We start from the raw sequence: 21146 nt of genomic DNA, 5'->3' as shown, positions 1-21146 counted from the left end.
CTTATTTCATACCCTAAGTTTTAGTCTTGAGCATGAATGTAAAACAAACACAAAAAAGAATTATATATTCCAGTTGGCAGGAAAAGGACATTCACGTAGAAGGACTTAGTGAGTATTTTAAGCTTTGGGGTCCATAAGGGGTTTCTGTTAGAAATTTTTTTTCTCATAACTCTTTAAAAATGCAAACATCGTTGTTAGCTTGTGGCCAGTACAAAAAATAGGCTGTGGCTACATCTGGCCTTTGGGCTGTAGTGTGCTGATCCCTGATTCTCTGGGAAACTGTATTGTTTGGTTTGATGCTAGAAGTTAGGTCAGGCTTTAGACTTAAATTTTACAGGCTAACATTAGTAATTTTAAAATAAAACTTATTCTGTGAAAGGGAAATAGGAGTTTTACTCTAGTACTTTTTAAGATAGAGTTGCAGAATGTATATTTTATGAAATTAACTTGTAATTTTAAAAAGCCTATTATATGGGCTAGAATATAAGAAATTATATATTTTTTGCAATAGTTAGTCCACATCTGAAACGTCAGAGTAATTTTTATTTTCTGCTAGTATGCTTTATGTGGCATGGCTTCTATATTCCCAGTATATAAAGACTGCTGCCTATTTCACATTTATCTGGGTAGTTTAGTAATTGCCAGATTTCTCTGGCTTCATTGGGCTGTGCATGCAGTGTTGGCAAAGATTGTTGAAACCAAAACATTGACACCATGGTAATCAGCTGTGTGTTTTCCAGTCTGCTAAAATCAGAATTGGGGAGGGTTCAGGAAAGTGGTTGACAAAAGCAGAATTAGCGTATCTGCTACTCTTGATTCAGCTTTTTTGCTTTCTGGAGGTCTCAATTTGAGCATAATGTGAAAATTAGTTTTATAAATTTAAAAATGTCATTAATTTTCTAGTTTTTGTTGTTAATTTCTCGATACTTAAATTAGTTGTTAGAAGATCTCCATTAAAGAAAGCTTTTGGTCAAATTGTTCTGAAACAAAAATAAACTCCCTTATGTGCCATATTTCTGTTGGTTAGTAGTTGAGTTTTTGTACATCAGATAAATATTTTGATCTTTAGTTTTTTCAGGAGTTAAAAATAAAACAGTAACTGAGCACCTGCTGTGCACCATGCATAACCTCCCAAGTTAGTGGTATTGCTGCATTTCAGTAGTACCTGAGATGGACTACAGTTTGGCAAGGTTTCTTGAGAAATTCAGGCAATACAGAATTTTTTTTTTAGAGTACATCTAGTTTCCCTCATTCCTGTCCCCCAAGAAGACTAGTAGTATCTGTCTATACTGAGGGTATTTGAAGTGTTATTTCCTTGAAAGTGTTTTCAGTAATTTTTGCTGATAATAAGCCACTCAACAGGAACTTGTTTAGAATGAAATCGCTTAGTTGAAAGCATTATAGGCACCAGGATAATAGGATTATGTTATTTATTGAAATTTCCTTTTCTGGTATGGAATGCTCTTTTTTTAGTCTCACAAGTATGTTTTCAGATAATAGCTGAGCTGAAATTATTGTCACATTTCTTGATTGAAAAACAATTTGCATATATGAACTTTGTATACTTTTGTTCATACATATTTTCAATTGTTCTGAGTTTTGTAAGTGACATTTGAAAATGAGTATATGTGGCAATAAGTCATATTCTCAAGAATAAATCATTGAGTGACAGGAGCTCAGCACCTCACTAAGTGGGTATTGAAAATCTGTTTCAGCTACACTTTGTCTTCAGAAATTACCCACACATTTAGGAGCATGAAACCAGTGTTCTTCAGTAGTGCCAGTGGTTTAAGGTGCACAAAGATAAATAATGTTCTCTTGCTGTCATATGACTTTAAAGCATATTATCAAGAAATGAGAAGTGATTTGAGTCTGAGAAAATATGGTAAATAACTGACTTTAAAATTTAATATAATTTCCTCTTAATAAAAGTAGGAAGTGCCCAGAGCCACTCTGGAATAACTATTTCTCAGTATTACCTTAGCCACTCATATCCTAATACTGAATTCTTGGTGGTGGGTAGTAATCTCTTCTTTTAAATTACTGGCCTCCAATTCTCTCTCTGCATTGCTGGAAACAAAAATCATATATTCTGTACTGGTGATGGGGATGTGCGCATTTAAAAAGTAGACACGGTTCAAACTGATTTTAGAATAAGTTACAATCAGAATTTGCTTCTGCTAAATTAGTGGAGGACCAAAACCTGTCTCTACCCCCAGCATGTTTTCCTACTTTTTATTGAAGTTGTAACTTTTTTAAAAATAGGAATAAAAATATGAGCTTTTACCTGGTTTGTTTAACTTGTATGTGTGTGTGTGTGTGTGTGTGTATTTTTAAATTTCTTGCATTGATTTTTGAATTGAAAGATAATTTATGAAAATATCTTCAATGCCAGCTCGTACTTTACATTTTACATGTTTTACAGGAGCCGTTTTAATGCTTTAAATTACTTATTTAATGAGGATTTCTAATATATATATATTTTAAAGACTTAGTATCAAAGATATGCCTGTATACAGGCATAAGTGTCTATCTAATTTAAAGTACCAGCGTATTTAATAATTTCAGAAAATGGTTAAAAATTTTTATTTTGTAGTTGACATAGCTAGCTGGCTAACTCGTTGAGTAAAGTGATTCCATTAAAAGAGAGCTGCAAGTTTTCTTAGGCTGTTAGGATTTTTTTATTAGATAGCTGAATAGAAATATATCACTGGATAGTTATAAATAACTTGATGTACATTTTAATATCTAAACTATATTTAAATACCTATTTCTTAACTGAAACTTAATTTTACGAATTTTAAAGTTTTACTTTAAAGGTAAATTATTGAACTCCACTGAAGCAGTTCTTAGTATATTCTTGAGATTTATAAAAATTAATATACCCTAAAGAATTGAGGTGTCATTTTTTTCCCCTTAGCTGTTACAGGCCACGAATATGTGATGACTTTTGCATGCATTAAACCTTAACTATTGGTTTACCTCAGTTAATATTTAAATGGCAAATTCTCTGTGCCAAATCATATTTTTGATATGTATTAGCTTTCTAGGTATTGGGTCCATTTTGTCACATTTGTTTCATAGAAAAACTGATGTTTTTCTAAATATGCCAACCCGCATAGTAAGTAATTCATTTTAAAAATTAAAAACAGATTAGGCTTAAAATTAAATGTACAATAAAATATATCAGCTTTTCTAAATATCTATATTTTTAGAAGAATAAACAATTATTAATCTCAAATTAATCTGCAGTACATGTAGATTAATACTTATGTGCATTTATCTTTAGATGTAAGCTTCAACTTTTGGTGGCTATATTTTTCTAGATAAACTAGGAGTACAGTTAACTGAATATTGTCCCCCTTGGCTACTGCTTACTTTTCTGAACTGGAGAAAACCTTAAATACTTTGTTGATCTCCATATAGCCATATATGATTGTGTTTGCTGTTACAGCATTTTTACTATAGCCTGAAGCAGAAGTCCCTTTAGAGTATTTAAATTAGAATAGAAGGTATGAAGCCAGTGTAATTGGATACTGTTCTAAAAATTATTTTTAAGACTTCTTTCTAATAAGGAAACAAAATGCAGTATTACTATTTTGTGTATATTCTTTAAACAATTCATGTTGTTTTCATATTATGGCAAACAGCCCTCACATAGCATTTTTATTTAAATAATGTAGCTATCCGCCCACAAAAGTCTGTCTCAGCTCCACTTGTGGACTCTAGAAATTGGCTGGATAGTGTTTTAATTGCACATAGACCTCAAGATTCCAGTCTCTTGACCCAGCTTTATTTTGAGGTACTGTGTGTGTGTGTGTGTGTGTGTGTGTGTGTGTGTGTGTGTGTTTTAACTTTAAACATCCCTTTCGCACCATTTTTCTCCCATTCCCCACGTAGGGCAGGGTGGGAGAGGTAAGGATGCTTGTTTTTGGTTAAGTCAAATAATTTAAATCTAACTTATTTAAGCTTTGATTAATTCCATGACTCTCAAACTAAAATGATTGCATTAATTGATACACAGATACTAATATACATGCTTCGGCTTTTCATAATCTCTCCTAATTCCTAATTTAAATTTTTTAAAAAAATTCTAATTCCATTACAAAATAAAAATGATTTTAAAGAACAAACCAGGATTCAAGCCCATATTTTAAAACTGCATCCCCAGTTTTATTCAAACAACCTGATGCCTGTTGTAAAAATAAATTCTCAAGGTCATAATTTCAAACTTCTTGCACAAGGCTCTCCCAGTAAATTACTGTTCCCAATGAAACAGACTTTAAAGAAGTTGTGTTTTACAATGCAGAGAGTGGAGGATGCTTTTTATACATTGGTGAGAGAGATCCGACAATACAGATTGAAAAAAATCAACAAAGAAGAAAAGACTCCTGGCTGTGTGAAAATTAAAAAATGCATTGTAATGTAATCTGGTAAGTTCAGCATACTAATTTTGGCAGAAAGCAGATGTCTTTCAAAGGTAACAAAGTAGCCACTACTTTAGAACTACCTAGGTGTGGGATTCTGATTTGAAGTATTAAAAGATAAGAAATTGGTAGTTTGTTTCCATAATTAGAACATTTATTTTTTAATCAAATGTGTATTGATTATAATTGACACAGTTTTGATAGGTGTAGACTACATTTGTCATCAGGTCTAGAAAGAAAGAAGAAAAGGAAACTGTATAGAGTAGTCAGGTTGAATGCCCAGAAAGTAGGGAAGGGCCCACTTTTACAATGTATTCTTTCTGTAGTACAGTCCACAAGCAAATACTTGTTCTGCCTGTGTTCTCTAACTCAGTGGCATCATCATTTTTTTTTACCTAAGTAAGAAACCTGGGAGTCTTGGGATGACTCCCATCCCTCTTTTGCACCCCCATTTGGAGGCAACTGCAGATTCCCTTGATGTTACATTTTGACTTTTGTCACATCATTAGTTCAGGTTCCTATCATTTCTTGCTGGGCGTGTTATATTCTCTTATGTGGTTTACCTATCGCTGCCTTTATTCACAGTGCAGCCCGAGAGATAGACTTAAAAGAAAGATCATCCTCTTTTCTTTAAGTCCGGTCACTGACTTCCTGTTTGCTATGGAATAAAATCTCAAACTTCATAGTATGTTATGTATATCTTTTAACATTTTCCTACCCTTCTAGCCTTTGGCCTTATCTCTAAAAACTCCTTCCCTGAAGTTTTTTGTTGTTCTTATGTAGATAAACACCATGTTATTTCATACCTTCCCTTGAGTCTTGGCTGTTGCTCTTGGTTGGAATGCCAGTATCTTTATCCATAGTGTTATTAATTAGCTAACATTTCTATCATGATTCTCTATTGTCCAAGTATCTTTCTTTATAGCCTTAGACCGGACATAATGCCCTTCCTGTGTATTCCCAATATACTTCTCTTAACTGTTACATGCTTGTCATGTTCAATTGAAATAATCTCTTTTATATTTGATTCCTAGACAGGATTCTAGCCAGGATTCTGTATTTTTAATCTTTGCACGACAATGGGCTAACAAAGTTCCTGGCACATTGTAGCTGGATTTATTGAGTGGAGTTTTTCAGTTTCCTTTTTGTGTGTGTGTGAGATTCACTTACTTATTTTAGAGAGAACGTGCATGTGCGTGTGTGCACATGAGGGGAAGGGCAGAGGGAGAGAGATAATCTCCAGCAGACTCTACACCGAGCAAGGACCTTACACAGAGCTCCATGTCATGACCCTGAGATCATGATCTGAGCCCAAATTAAGAGTTGCACACTTAACCAATTGAGCTACCCACTCATCACAGTTCATTGCTAAACCAACTCATGTTAAGTTTGGTTTTGCTCAGGAAATATTTCACTCTTTAGTTTTTATTATATGGCTTTAAAGTCTGAAAAAATTAGTGTATCTCCCAAAAGCAAAATGTACATCTGAATAAAAGACCCAGTCTCAAAATATCTATGCTATACTAATCTGCTAAACTCAGAAGAAGAAATAAATATTAATTAATTTTATTGAGTTTATGGACTCAATATTTTTTGAGTATCATTGTATAGAACAATATCTTAACTTAGAAGTTGTGATAAAATTTAACATTGCAGGGCAGCCCAGGTGGCTAAACGGTTTAGTGCTGCCTTCAGCTCAGGGTGTGATCCTAGAGACCTGAGATCGAGTCCCGCGTCAGGCCCCCTGCATGGAGCCTGCTTCTCCTTCTGCCTGTGTCTCTGCCTCTCTCTCTCTCCCTGTGCCTGTCATGAATAAATAAAATCTTTTTTAAAAAAAATTTAACATTGCAATGCAATTTGAAAAGTTAACCTTTTTAAATAACAGTAGCCATGACCAGATTTAAGTGATGGGTTTTTAAATTTTTTTCCCTCTTTTGTTTTATCAGTAGGTGATTTTTAAGGTGCAACTATTTAGAATAAAGTAGTTTTACACTTTAACTTTTATTTAAAACTAAGGTGGAAGCACATGCTTTTCTAAGATTTCCTATTTATGACTTTGTAGTATGAATGCCAAATAATTAGTGGGCATGATTAGTGGGGTTGAATCCTTGTTTTTTCAGTGGGTGTGGATAGTATTTAAATAAAAAAGTAGTTGGTAATACTTAAAATTTTAAATAAAAATAGTCTTACAAAACTAATTTGACAGTAATCAATATATACAAATGAGGTTTTTTTTAGTCCTAACATGGTTGGATTTAAACAAAATTATTAAGATAATATTTTTGTCTTTTGTATGTGTACATGAAAATTACTAGTTCCCATATGGAAAAAAAGGAATTCAGTGCCTGGTTTGACTAATTATAACCTTTCCCTAACCATTGAAATTATTTAATTTTAATAAGTTACATTAAAGAGTTCAATATTAAGAAAGAATGTAATATTGAAGTATTTGTCAGAATCTTAGCAGAAGGTAATGTTAACAATTTTGTTTTCATTGTCTCCTAAATACTTGTGTCTTATTTTCACCTTGGAATGTGTCTTCTCTGTATCCATTTCATGGTTTCTCATTTTATCTGCTTCACCATCTTAGTATCATTGACATTTTCTTCATTATAAAAGTAGTTGAAGTGGAGTAGACTACATAAGCTTGTGTGTGTGATCAAAGGGAATTTGTGAAGGGTGGGAAAGTTGGACTAGATCCTCTCTTAAGATTTCATACCATTCTGAGGGTTTATGATTATAAATTAGTCAAGAGTTATGGTCAAGCTATAAAATAATTATTCTTTATTATATCATTAGAAGTTTTTGGTTTTTATGTAAGAAGGTTAGCTTGAAGGTTACGTATATATTAAGCCTTGATTATATTGCTGATAAATTATATTTTATCACTTTTCCTCTCTCCTTTGGGTAAAGAAAAAGCATATATGTGTCAGTAATGAATGCTGTCAGAAAGTGGGGCACATCAGTGAATGCAGTTTCAGTGTTTTATTTGGGGACTTTTTTCACTAGACTTCTTTTCACACAAAAATTCTGGTTTTTATCCTGGAACCATTTATTTACTTATTAAAAGATTTTATTTGTTTATTCATTTTTATTTTTTTAAGACTTTATTTATTCATGAGACACAGAGAGAGAGAGAGAGAGAGAGGAGAGGGAGGGAGGGAGGGAGTGAGGCAGAGACACAGGCAGAGGGAGAAGAGATTCCATGCAGGGAGCCCAGTGTGGGGATCCCCGGGTCCCTTGGATCACACCTTAGGCCAAAGGCAGATGCCCAACTGCTGAGCCACCCAGGAGTCCCAGATTTTTTTTTAAAGATTTATTTATTTAGTGGGGAGGGACAGAGGAAGAGGGAAAGAAGTCCTCAGGCAGACTCCCCTCTGAGTGTAGACCTTAATGTGGAACTCGATCCCATAACCTGGAGGTCATGGCCTGAGCCAAAATCAAGTCTAACACTTAACTGGCTGAACGACCCAGGCACCCCTTATTTATTTATTTATCGAGAGAGAGTGAGAGCGAGTGCAGGGGGAGGGGCAAAAGGCGAGGGTAAGAGAGAATCTCAAGCATACTCTGCTCAGAGTGGAGCCTATAGTGGGGCTCTATCCTGTGACTCCAAGATCATGACCTGAGCTGAAATCAAGAGTTGGATACTTAACCAACTGAGCCACCCAGGCACCCCTACAATTAACTTTATTTAACCCCTACAATTAACTGTTTATTTAAACCTGAGCAGGCCCCTGATTCCAGCTCTGTGCTTCTTTAAAAATGTTGATAAAATTTTTCTGATTTTTAGATCTGTTGTGAAAATTAGTTAAACGTAATTTGAATAAAAATGCCTTAATATTATTATTTTTAAATACTAATTATAAAAGATCTTAGTATAGTAAAAGGAGAAATCATATCACTGTTAAATTTTTATGTTCTAAATTAGATTCAAGATAATCTAACTTAATGAATGGGTTTATATGAATATTCAACAAGTGGTTAAAATGAATAGAAACCCAATTTTCATTGTTCTCAAAGTGGCTTGATTTATACAACTTTATTTCTGGGCATTTGTTCCTAGAACTCCCTCTAGTGTCTCCGTTTGAAAGCATCATTAGGTTAACAGGCTTTTAAAAAATAATTATTTTTCTGTTGAACAGATTTTAAAATACATAGAGGATCATACTTTTTAAACTATTTTGTTTGTTTTATTCAATATTTTATTTTGCTTTTATATTTAATTTGGTTTTTAGTGCGGTCATGACAGGAATTGACTTCTGTAATCTTGTATAATTTCAATATTGCAGAGTTAAAATCTCCTGTTCTGCTACCACTTGCAGAGTGCCATTTTCCACTTTATGAATTATTAGGCTAAAAATTATTCTGACTTTAAATTACTTTCAGCCATTACTTATTTATATACCTTACTTTAATCAGGAATAGATGTACCAAAATGACAAATGGAAATTTTTTTGAAGATATAGCATTTGGCTTTATATGGCAAACTTTTTAATACATAATACATTAAACAGAAACTAAATAAAAGAGAATCTACTCTAAATTGGTAACAGTGTCAATTGGTAACTATTGTGTCTTTGGGGTAACTTTATGTTAGGTATATGAATTGAAATTAATGTCTTAATATATGTCATTTGAAAGTTGAAAGTATATTTGAATACTGTTTACTTCCAGGGGATTAAATCTAATGGATTTAAGTAAGTATTGACCTCAGAGTTCAAATACTGTTACTTTGAATATTTAAGAAAATAGTATGTACCTGATTGGCTTAGATCTCATTTCTAGAAACTCGGGGATAATTAAGTATAAGTGTATATTCATACCCAGAAAAACACATACAAATGCATTTGGATTTTGGTGACAAAATATGCTAATATGGAAAAAAGTAGCAAAGTTTTGGGAAAAAGTTATTCGTTCAGCTTATGTAAGATTTTGTACATTGGTTTTCTTTGCCTTTTGTGAAAATTAGTGTTCCTATTTATAGTATTGATGAAATATTCATAAAAATGACATTATAAGAATCCTAAAAGTCTGAGAATATATTCAGTTTCCTAAAGACAAATGTAAAGTAAATGTAAAGTGTCTTTATTCTTTCTACGTACTAGTGTTTCCAGTAGTCCGGTATCTTTTCTGTTATCTGTGTACTTCAGTCCATCATACATACTCACATTTCAATGCTTATTATGTGTTTCAGGGTGTTGACGATGCCTTCTATACATTAGTTCGAGAAATTCGAAAACATAAAGAAAAGATGAGCAAAGATGGTAAAAAGAAGAAAAAGAAGTCAAAGACAAAGTGTATAATTATGTAAATACAATTTGTACTTTTTTCTTAAGGCATACTTAAGTAAAAGTGGTAATTTTTGTACATTACACTAAATTATTAGCATTTGTTTTAGCATTACCTAATTTTCTGCTCCATCCAAACTGTTAGCTTTTATCTTGAATGCTTATTTTAAAATGACAGTGGAAACTTTTTCCTCTAAGTGCCAGTATTCCCTGAGTTTTGGTTTTGAACTAGCAATGCCTGTGAAAAAGAAACTGAATACCTGAGATTTCTGTCTTGGGGTTTTTGGTGCATGCAGTTGATTACTTCCTATTTTTCTTACCAATTGTGAACTTTGGTGTGAAACAAATTAATGAAGCTTTCGAATCATCCCTATTCTGTGTTTTACCTAGTCACATACATGGATTAATTACTAATTATAACTTCAGTTGATATTTCATGATTGGTTTTACTGAAACATTGAGGGAACATGAATTTATGGGCTGCTTCTTATAGGTATAATGTCCTATAGTTTCAGTCACCCTTAATGTAAAGCTACACTGTTCACAAAGGTTTTCTCCATCTTTTCACTGCTATTTGTCATAGCCACGCTCCCAAAAATATTATATTTTTTCTATAAAAAAGGGAAAAAATAGAAAAAAATACAAGGCAATGGAAAATATTAAAAGGCATTTACTTTCCATATTAGATAAATTCCTATAATACTCTGAATAGCTTTTCCTGTTAAGGCAGACCCAGTATGTAATGAGGATTATAGCAACCATTTTGGGGCTATATTTACATGCTACTAAATTTTTGTATTAATTGAAAAAGTTTTAACATGTATAAAAAATTCCCATAGGAATTAAATATAGTCTCCCTGTGTCAGATTGCTCTTTCTTAGCATAACTTTAAATCTTTTCTTGATCTTCAATCTTAGAAAATAGTTTTAATTCTTGTAGTGATGTTAAAGATTATTTGGGCCAGTTAGTTTTAATAGATGTTAAAGAGACCACAGTTCCAAGGCCAGGCCTTGTGTGAACCTTTAAGCTTCATTAAGAGTTTCATAGTACAGACTACATCCCTGTGGTCTCCCAGTGTCATCATGCATTGATTGGGTGGTCAAAAGTGGGGACAAAGAGTGTTTAGATAAGATACATCCTCACTGTGTGGTGGTCCTGCTGACAGATCAGGACCATCACTTTTGTTTTTTAAAAAACCAACAGAGCTTTTTAAAAACATTATTTAAAATGAGATTTTGGGGTAGGGGGTGGCAAGACTTGAATTTTTTTTAAACAATGAAGTAAAAAGGTTTCAAAATCTCTAGTGTTGGCTAGTTCTCAACATTGGCTAAAGTAACATTTCATAAATACTTTACAAGTATTGGTCCATATTTAAGAATATCTAATGCTTAAATAATAGATTAATAACAATTCTTTCAGTGCATTTAAAATGTATTTTTAAATATCTGAAGTGAGATGGTGTGTTGAGGTGAAAATATCACTGGACTAGGAGGAAGGTGACTTAGATTCTAGTTATGTGTCTTTTACAACTTCAGTTTTGGGCAAATCACTCACTATCCATTTCTTCATGTTAAAAGAAGTCATCTCAAAGGCTATATCTAGCATAAACTATGTGATTTACATTCAGTTTACATAAGGGTATACCTGTTTGTCAATCTCAGCACAATCTGTAACTTTTTACCTATGTTCTCTTCAGCGCCAGTCTTAGGCAAAGTTGTGCAAGAGGTGAGGTTTATTTTTGAGAATCTGATCTCCGGTAGCAGGTACTCCTCTCCCATGTTAGTGTCATCTTGCCTGCCTACCTTCTACATGCCCCATGACTTGATGCTTTCTAATTCCCCGAACCTCAAGATGTAGTGCTGCTTTGGATATCTCCATGAGGTAATCAAGTCACATTAGTCAGGCTCAACATAATCTGACAGATACTGTAGTGGGATTTGACCTAATAGCTAATTTTCAGGTGGTAACTGTATCAATTTAATTTTGATCTTTTGAACATCATCTCTGCTACCTGGTCCATTAGTGACTAAGTAGGAAAAGTAGGAATTTTCATATCTGTGATGTGTAGACAGACCCTATCCAGTAGAAGAATTTAATAAATTTAATTAATAAATACTGAAAGATTTCCTTAGATAATCCAAAACTAGGACTAGCCCTGGTAACGGTGATACATTCCATTATTTTAATAAGTAAAATCTTCTTACAATGAAAAATACTTTAAAATTTAATTCATAAAGCTTACTTTTTAGCAGAATTCATTTATTCAACAAATACTTGAGTGCCTGCTAGATGCCAGGTTCTACACAAGGCACTGGGGATATTATGGTATTCCCAACAAGGGACATAATCCCTATCCTTAAGTAGTACTGTTATTTTAGAGTGGTCTGTAGTATATTAGTGAGGCATTTGGCACATGACCCAGAGATAATATAATGCATATTTTAGTTTTGCACAGAAGGGATATGGTCTCTAAGGTTTCTTCCAGCTCTAAAATAATTGTTCGCTCTGATTCCAATAAACTGTTTAATCAAGCTACTTTATATAAATCACTTTACTTCATTATTTTAAAGAAGTAAACTTGACTATATTGTTTTTTATTTGGGATAATTATGTGATTCTGTTGGGATACTTATATAGTACACATTAATTTGTATGTCAGATGATAACATTAAAATTCCCAAATGTGTAATATTCTACTTGGTCTCTGTGTATCATAATTAAAATAGATTTAAATATTGAGTTCAAAAATAGTTTTATTTATCTGGGTGTGAATAAACAGATGCCTGAACTAATTCACAGAAAAGGAAACTTCTGTGTAAAAAGTCAGTCCAATTTCTGAAATGCTATGCTAAACTACAGGTTTATGGAACATTAGATAGGGTGTTAAGACTTTATATAGTACTTCCTCTTGTTTCTATACAAGAGAAAGAAATGGCCATACTTCAGGAATTGCAGTGCATAACTGAGGGATTTTTAGGACTCTTGAATTTTTTGATGTAGCCGGGCAACTTTTTTTAGGCAGTGGTAATTATCCTTTATTATGTGAATTTTGAATGGTTTGACAAAACGTTTGTTTTTGTAGAGATTTTAAAAGGGGAGCGATAATCCTAGAAATAAATATTATGTAATTATTACGGCCTTAAAGATAAAAATCCTTGTTGAAAGTTGAAAAAATTGCTAAATTACATAGTCTTAGACATTAACATGTTTGTGGAAGAATGTAGCAGAGGTATGTAGTATAATTTGAGTGAATATTCCCAATTAGGAATTCTAGGCTCTATTTTAACTGAGTCACACTGCATAGGAATTTAGATCCTAACTTATAGGTTATCAAAATCTTTGCCACCATTGCACAATTTTGTCCTAATATATAGAGAAACTTTGTGAGGCATGTTCAGTTGCGGTTTGCACAAGTTCATCTCATTTGTATTCCAGTGATTTTTTTTCTTCTAACCATTTTTTTAAACAATATGTACACATTGTTTTTTTTGGTAGGCAATGAAAACTGTCATTTCCATTGTCAAACAGTAATTCCTCGATAACTGTATTAATGGTTTTTAAAAAACCATCAGTTACTTTAAAACTGAATTTATATTTAATAACTTCTGTATTAGTATTGGGTAGCATGAAATCTCTATTGAGAAATTGAACAGCATACAACTGGTAGCTGTAAATTCCTTCAGAAAGTGAAAATTATTTCTTCCTAAAGATATCTTGACATCAGTTCTTGAAGAATAGTCATAACTAGATTAATAATTGTCTTAGTTAAACAGTTTTAAGTGCCTGTTTCAGATGATGATAGGCAATTTAGATGAATTTAGGAAAAATCAAAGTTTTTACATGCAGAAATGTCCATTACAGGGGGCCACCCTCCTCATAGAGCTGAATGGGTTATGTAATGTTTTATCCAAAAGTTTCCAATTCCACTGTCTTGTGTTTTCATGTTGAAAATACTTTTGCATTTTTCCTTTGAGTGCCAATTTCTTACTAGTACTATTTCTTAATGTAACATGTTTACCTGGAATGTATTTTAACTATTTTTGTATAGTGTAAACTGAAACATGCACATTTTGTACATTGTGCTTTTTTTTGTGGGACATATGCAGTGTGATCCAGTTGTTTTCCATCATTTGGTTGCGCTGACCTAGGAATGTTGGTCATATCAAACATTAAATTTAAAAATGACCACTCTTTTAATTAAAATTAACTTTTAAATGTTTATAGGAGTATGTGCTGTGAAGTGATCTGAAATTTGTAATATTTTTGTCATGAACTGTACTGCTCCTAATTATTGTAATGTAATAAAAATAGTTATGGTGACTATGATAGTGTGTGCTTCTTGACAGAAATTCAAAACATTTGCCCCATAGTTGATACAGAATACTTTATAAGCTACAGACACTATAGTATATTAGTGAATCTTTTGCAGCTTATATGTTAGATATAGTCTTTATTTGTGAAAGGTGCTGTGAACATTATCTAAAGGTTTAAGTGTTTGCTTAAAATCATGTTAGATTTAGGTCCATTACTATGTTAACTCATTTAGAAGTAGATGCAAAACAGATCTTCCTTTACGATGAAAGAACAGAACATTATTTATTACTTTTTATCAGTAAAGGTAATTAATACACAAAGGTAACTGATACAGGTGATTCAAGACCCAAAGGGAGCCAGCAGCAAAATTAATAATGGAAGGTACTACATAGGTATGTATGTAGTGCCAATCACTGGCAGCCTACTTCAAGATCAGAAATGATCTTACTCCATACATGTTATTTCCGTGACTGCACTTAAATCATTACCATGTGCTATTTGTTTTGTAGTGAACCTTGAATGTGTGCTATTAATGTACCAAATAGGATCCAAAATAAGGTGGTACTCCTTCATAAGTTAAGGGAAATCAATGTGCAGGAAATTATTTTGCTTTAACTAAATGCATTAAGTAGTATTCTCTACTCAGTGAAATGGAGAAATGGGCTAAGAATAATTGGTAAAAACTTGCTGAGTTAAAATTATAATAAGTACACTGTATTTTCATTCAAAATTGAGTATCCATTAATTTTTAATTGGTATAGTTGGCTATATTGCTGATTTTGTAGAAAAATTAAACATAAAGCGTTGTTGATAAAATAAAGCTTTCTGTGAACAGAAGCTGAAACCCATTAATTCAATAAGGCAGCTCAGGTATTTTTTACATAACTATATCTTTCCATTTTAAGTTACAGTTACTTTTATCATAACTGTTATACATAATCAGCTGGCACTGAATTCCAGTCAAATTATAGTAAGAGTGATCAGTTAGTTTTGTTGGTATCTGAATAATAGCGTTGTTTCATTGCTCTGTATTTCCTAAGGAAGTATAAGGCTTCTAGCTCTTTCATTACAAATTCACCCCGTCCAATAAGTTCTTTGATCTTCTCTGGGTCCTTCACATCTTTGTTTTTAAGGAAAACATTCTTCAGACGCCTTTTAAAATAGTCTGCTCCTTTTGGATAGTCTCGTCCAAGATACAGCAGCTTAAAAAACAAAGGTTAAATGTTTCTAAATGATCTGTATCTCAATAACATATGTATAAAACTGGCAACATAGTTACTTACATTTTTATAAAGATTCAGTACTTCTCCTCTTAAAGAGTTGGCCATTTTCATTTATTATGGAAAGTATCCACTTTTATACATAACATACCTAAAGAAAAATTTAAAAAAAATTGTAAATATCTGCATTGTAATCTCAGAAAAGAATCCGTTGTAACTTTTTTCACTCAGTAAATACTTATTGAGCACTTTTATGTTCCAGGCACTGGGATATAGCTATGAAATGTCAGGTAAGATACCTGCTCTCACAGAACTAACTTCTCCTGGGGGAGGCATAATAAACAAGAGAATTAGGAATTGTGTAAGTCTTATGAAGGAAAAAGGGTAATGAGAGAGAAAATGAGTTGTCAAAGATAGTTATATATAGATGAACCTTCTTTTATAGAGTGGAATGAATTAGAATCCCAGCTACATAATGTTATAGAAATTACTTATGAGCTTCAGTTTCTTTACTGTTCAAAGGAAGAGTGTCTACATTGCTCTCAAGGCAAGGCCAGATTCATTTGGAGGACACTGGAAAGAGGCCCGATCATACCTAGAAGGGTGCTATCCTAAGGAAGGCTAAAGAGTAGAAGATATGAGAGTCAAGCAGGTTCATGGCTAATGGTAGATGGGCAATAAGAGTGGTGGTTAAGGAGGACAGTCAACAACTCCTAAGTGGGTACATATGTGAGAAGCAGGCAATATCCAGTGGAGTAGATTATACTTTACATATAACTTGTTAGTGCTAGTAGGGAAAAGTGGCTCCTTAAAGGTACCAGGAGAGCCTAAATATAGAAAATAATTCTCATTATTTGTTATAGTCATGGGGACTAAATCATAAAATTCCTAACACCATAAGCATTTAGTTCATGATAGGCCCAAAGCAAATGTCCATGTCATTTATAACCTACCTTAAATTTCTGTTACTTCTATTTTCCCAGTGACCTAAGAAAACTTTTATACTTTATGTCTCTCATTAACATAATTATTTTGAAATAATTTCAATCTTGCAAAAAAGTTGCAACATTTTTCCTTAGGAATTTGAGAGTAAGTTGGTAACATGATAAACAGTGGGAATACTTTGCAGTGCCATCCAACAGAATGTAATTCAAGATGCCTATGTAATTTTATATTTTCTAGTATTAAAAAAACAAGTGAAATTATTTTAATATATTTTGTTCATACTCAAAATATTATTTTAATGTGTCATGTTAGCTACATTTCAAGTGCTTATAGGTATCAGGGGCTTAATTGGCACCATACTGGACAACACAGCTTTAGAGTATATTTTCCTGTGAACATGGACTTTTTCCTACAGAACAGTACAAACATCAGAATCAGGAAACTAACACTGTTACATGACTACATCAAATCCACAAGTACGTGTTTTGGCAGTCATCCCAAAGATGCCTTTTATAGCAGAAGCTTCCAATCCAAGATTACACATGGCATTTAGTTTTCATGTTTCTTTAGCCTTCAGACTGAAACAGTTACTCAGTTTTCCTTGACTTTTATGAACTTCATAGTTGTGAAGGTCACAGGCCACTTATTTTGTAGAATAGCTGGAGACTACTACAGATATTTAAAATGCTCAGAAATAACAGAGTAGCCTGGGAATGGAAGCAAGGGACTGGAGAACAGGAAGGGAGGAAAAGGCAGGAGGAAGTCCTTGGGGATAATGGAGATGTTTATTACTGTAATAGTTTTATAACTGTATGCATATGCCAAATTTGTTAGATTGATTCACACTTTAAATAAGTATAGCTTACTGTATGCCAGTTGTACCTCAGTAAACTTTTTAATGGTGTAAATATGCTGGCAAAATGTTAAGAGTAGGGCTGGGAGATAGTGAGGTAGGTACACATGGAAATAGAGATCTATCTAAACCACAAGGCTGCCAATTAGTGGTCAGGGTAGGTGGTTAAACCAGCCACCAGTCAAGCTGCATAAAACCAGGTATGCCTTGCTGGAGTGGGAGCTCTGGGTCTAAATTCATATTTTAAATTTTTAAAAAATATACTTGGAAGACTTCCCCTGCCAGGATGGCAGCTTAATGAAGACCTTTTCATTTCTTGCTAAAAAGTTTATAAGTCTGATTCTTTGGCTTCACTTTGTTAAGGGAGAAATAATCACATAGGAACATTATTTCCATTTTAATTCTTATATAATTCCCCTCTTTACTAGTAGCTTTTGAGCTAATTCACATAGCAAACATACACGTTTGCTATTAACATAGCAGAACAATTATTTTTTAGCTTTTTTGCAATTTTTTCTCCAAATTGCTTTCTCTTCTTTATCTGGGTTGCTTTCAAGCTTTCTTTCCAAGTCTTTCCCCCTGCCCCCCTTTTTATGAGGACAAAAAAAAAAAAGTTTTAGAAGATCTGTATACATAGTTGCAATTTACAGACTCTGAGCTTCACTTAGGATAATCTGAATGAGCCCTTTGTTGGGGAACCTCTAGAAATCAAAAGTGTCAGATCATTCCTCCTGGGCTGGTCATTCCCCAGAGAAGAAACTTCGAATTTGCTGAGGATTTGCCTATTCAATCTTAAGAAGTGGAAGAATGGGAGCCTTGCATTCAGCATTCTATATACCAAATTCACTTAATTTGTTTCCAGTGTGGTTCTTACATATTTAGTATAGGTGAGGACACTCCAGTGCAGAGAATAGTATTATTTGGTCAGAAATAAATCTCCATGCTTCTATGGGAGTGAGAAGTGCAATCCCTCTAGAGGTGTTTTTCAAATATTTTCACTTAATCTCTGATTTACTTCATTTTTCATTTCCAATTCCATTGTCTTTGTTCCAATGCCTTTGGAGAATTATGCAGTATAAACTGGGCTTTTCTGGTGTGTTGAGTCACATTCATTCATCTGGGTTGCAGCTCCCAAAATTTTACTGATGTCATCTCTCTCATTTTTCCAGTTTAATTTTATATCCCTTCACTGAAGATCAGTGGAGTTTTGAAAGGGAATGAAATTAGAAGGGTGCATTTTTAAACTACTATATTAATAGCTAATTTCAATTCAAAAAAAATTTTTTTCTCCCTGAGAGCCAGTTTCCAGTGGTTTAATCTTATTGAAGAATGGCTCTTAAGAATCACATGCTTTAAAAATGATTCTAAATCTACACAGACATACTGTCAAATTGCAAATTATAGCGTGTTTAATTTTCTGGCAAGGAACACAGCTTTATTTAACTCCAAATTTGTAATTTGTTAAAGCTTAAACTGTCCTTTTAAGCTATTGCCTTTTTAAAAAATCATACATAATAGAGGATTAGCCCAGCAAAAAAAATGTAGCTGGTTTGACTAGGGCAAAATTGTCTTGTTCTTTGATATGCTGATTTACAGAAATTAAGGCAGTTTATCATTATTATTTTATGTTGTCCTTCAGGCATTTAAGTTTATTAGCCATTCGGAGAAGGTTCACCGTGGGTTCACAATTGGTGAAATTAAAATGCAGCAGGGACCTGGAGCTGCTCCTTAACCCTACATGAAGTTATGGAGGTTACTTGTAAAGAGCCAAACTATTAGGGACCGAGAGAAGCCCCCTATCATTCTGAGACAGTATGTGGTGGGCAAGGGGAAGAAGCAACAATCGCCACTGACAGCTTTTTTCCAATGACTGTGAGCTGAGGAGTTCAGACTTAACTAACTCCAGTCCTGGGTTAACTAAGAATTGTCATTTTACTGGTGGCCAAAGCTGTTGTTAATTCTTCCTCATGAAGTTTGGATGGCAATAAAAGCTGAAGGAAAACGGGTAGAGAAAAGCAGTGCAATGTTACTGTTTATTGGTTTCTGGTAGATTTTGACTTCAAACAGCTTCAAACAGGAAAGTGTGTTTTCCCGAATTAGTTAAGCCTAAAAAAGCTTCATGTAAAAAACTCTAACACCAGATCCAAAGGATAGGTCATCAGAAGTAGGTGTCAAAAGATTTTTACGCCTTAAGACTGGCATTTGGCTTGGTCAAGGCATCCTAGGAAGCCAGATTATAGGAGTTGAAAGGAGCATAGTAACCAGAATGGGTGGATACTATGCCTGTCTGAAGGCAGAACAGGAAACCGCCCTTTCACTTAGCAGCTTGCAAGAGAAGTCCTAGAGGAGAACCAAAGTCACGGGGATAGTTTTTACAGCATAGTGTCCCTAAAACAGTCTAGTATGTTCTTTTTTACACATCGCTAGCAATCCCTCCTCCCTAGGAGGGAGGTGGCTTAGAGTGAGAGCGTGACTAAATTCTCTTCCCTAGAGTAATTTCGCCCATCAATCCAAATTGAGTTGACTGAGTGAGGTTTTATAAACACTAGAACAAAAACTTACTTCCATAGCAAATGGCTTCAAAACTTTATATGAAGTGGACATTAAGATGTTTTTTATTTTGCAGGGGTTTGGGGATGGGATGTCATATTTTACAACCTGGATTTCTGTTACAATGGGGGTAACAACACCTCAGCCCACAAGACTGGCTCAATATTTACTAATACATGTAGTCAATAAAGTTGAAAGGGAGAGAACATTATAAAACTACAATTCAGAGATAAGAAACGGGTGCCAGTGATTTTAAAGTATTCCATGTTGGAACGCCCGGGTGGCTCAGCGGTTGAGCGTCAGCCTTTGGCTCCAGGGCGTGATCCTGGAGTCCTAGGATCGAGTCCCGCATCGGGCTCCGGGCATGGAACCTCCCTCTCTCTCTCTGTGTCTCTCATGAATTAAAAAAAAAAAAAAAAAAAAAAGGTATTCGATGTTTTGTCTTGCTAAAACATGGCCCTAAAGTCAAAGAACAGAGATTTTGGAGGAGCTTAATTTCTTAATTTCTTCTAGTTTTCCTGCTGGTCTAAGTTGCCAGTGGTTTACTCATGTGGGGAGGAGACTGAAATTCTGAAGGTTATGCTCCTGGCTGGTACAATCAGCCTGTGACCTTGGGCTTAAGGAGTCTTGCTAGGCCTCAGTGACCTCCAACTGTAGGAAATCCTCTACCCAGGAATTGCTTCAGGTAATTTCCAGTTCTTGTTGAAGAGCCGCCCTGAGGAAAAACGGCATTACATGGCTTTGCACAGAAAGTAAACTGAACCCTGTGCAGAGAGAAGAATCCAAAGGTCATTAATTCCAAAATAACCAACCCTCTCAGAACCAACTGGTTTGCCTCCCTCCCTAAACTGCCAGTCGGGCCCATCCCCCTCCTCGGGCGTAAGCTGTGGTGGAACAGGCAGCCCACTCGAGTGGGTGTCAGTCACATCACGCAGTCGCGTAGCCGCCGGCTCCCTTCTTTCTGGAATCCCTCAGACGTTCAGAACCCCCCTTGCCACCCCTGCTAGGCCCTGCCCAGACCATACTTCACCGCCTCCAGACCCCAGGATCTGGGAAAAGAAAACGCCCCGGCGGCCGCACTCACGCACTTTCCGGCAGGCCACAGCCTTTACGGCCTCCGACCGCTTCGACTCCAGGATCTGTCAACCGCAAAGCAGGGTGGGTGTGGGTGCCGGGGAGCCAGTCAGGGAAGGGGGCGGGGCGCCTCCCGGAAGAACCCCAGCGCGATTGCGCGGACCCGTACGTGAGGATTTGCGCCCTTTCCCCTGGGCGCGAGTGGGCGGGGCTTGTCGTCCTGACAACGCGGGAGCGTTCGTCCACACGACTCTGAGCTCCGATTTGGCCGCCTGCAGAGGTTGTGCTGGCTGCAGAATGGTGAGCAAGGAAAAGTGTGTGTGTGTGTGTGTGCGGGGGTGGGGGGGGGCGCAGGTGAAGGGGCGAGCAGTGATTCACCCGTGTTAAATGGTGTAATAAGAGCCTGACATATTTTAGAGGGGAGCGGCTGGGTTTAAGAAAGAGCCCTTACCCCATGGGGAATCAGCCTCCTGAT

At 34.9% G+C, this 21146-nt stretch overlaps 2 protein-coding genes across 8 annotated transcripts in view; one reads left to right on the top strand and one right to left on the bottom strand.

Moving 5' to 3' along the window:
• The window catches only part of KRAS (KRAS proto-oncogene, GTPase), a 38595-nt gene extending 24559 nt beyond the window's left edge, over positions 1–14036 (top strand). For 2 of the 4 annotated variants that reach the window (XM_041735892.1, XM_041735891.1), the window contains 2 exons: positions 4310–4433; positions 9622–9758. In XM_041735892.1, the coding sequence (XP_041591826.1) occupies positions 4310–4429 (120 nt within the window). In that variant the 3' untranslated portion in view covers positions 4430–4433; positions 9622–9758. Of the gene's footprint in view, positions 1–4309; positions 4434–6127; positions 6129–9621 lie in introns of all 4 variants that reach the window. The other 2 variants (XM_041735894.1, XM_041735893.1) reach the window with 2 other exon arrangements.
• A 723-nt stretch (positions 14037–14759) lies between these two features.
• ETFRF1 (electron transfer flavoprotein regulatory factor 1) lies at positions 14760–20808 on the bottom strand. Of its 4 annotated transcripts, none has more exons than XM_041735895.1 (3): positions 20686–20808; positions 15313–15400; positions 14760–15231 (listed from the first exon to the last, which is right to left on the bottom strand). In XM_041735895.1, exons 2-3 carry the CDS (start codon positions 15361–15363, stop codon positions 15010–15012), a joined length of 273 nt encoding a protein of 90 aa, XP_041591829.1. In that variant the 5' UTR covers positions 15364–15400; positions 20686–20808; the 3' UTR covers positions 14760–15009. The 4 variants fall into 4 exon arrangements, with proteins under 4 accessions (XP_041591829.1, XP_041591830.1, XP_041591832.1 ...); XM_041735896.1 differs by having other exon boundaries at positions 20682–20752; XM_041735898.1 differs by lacking the exon at positions 20686–20808 and adding an exon at positions 20623–20648.
• Between the last annotated feature and the right edge of the window lie 338 nt (positions 20809–21146).

This window comes from Vulpes lagopus, chromosome 21 (genome assembly GCF_018345385.1).
Source record: "Vulpes lagopus strain Blue_001 chromosome 21, ASM1834538v1, whole genome shotgun sequence".
NCBI classification, from domain to species: domain Eukaryota; kingdom Metazoa; phylum Chordata; class Mammalia; order Carnivora; family Canidae; genus Vulpes; species Vulpes lagopus.
This window is presented reverse-complemented; position numbering and strand designations above follow the sequence as displayed.

Coding starts and splice junctions, on each gene's coding strand:
- ETFRF1 (XM_041735895.1), bottom strand. CDS start 15,363: ATGAAAATGGCCAACTCTTTAAGAGGAGAAGTACTGAATCTTTATAAA. Junction 15,232..15,312: donor TACTGAATCTTTATAAAAAT/GTAAGTAACTAT, acceptor TTGTTTTTTAAG/CTGCTGTATCTTGGACGAGA.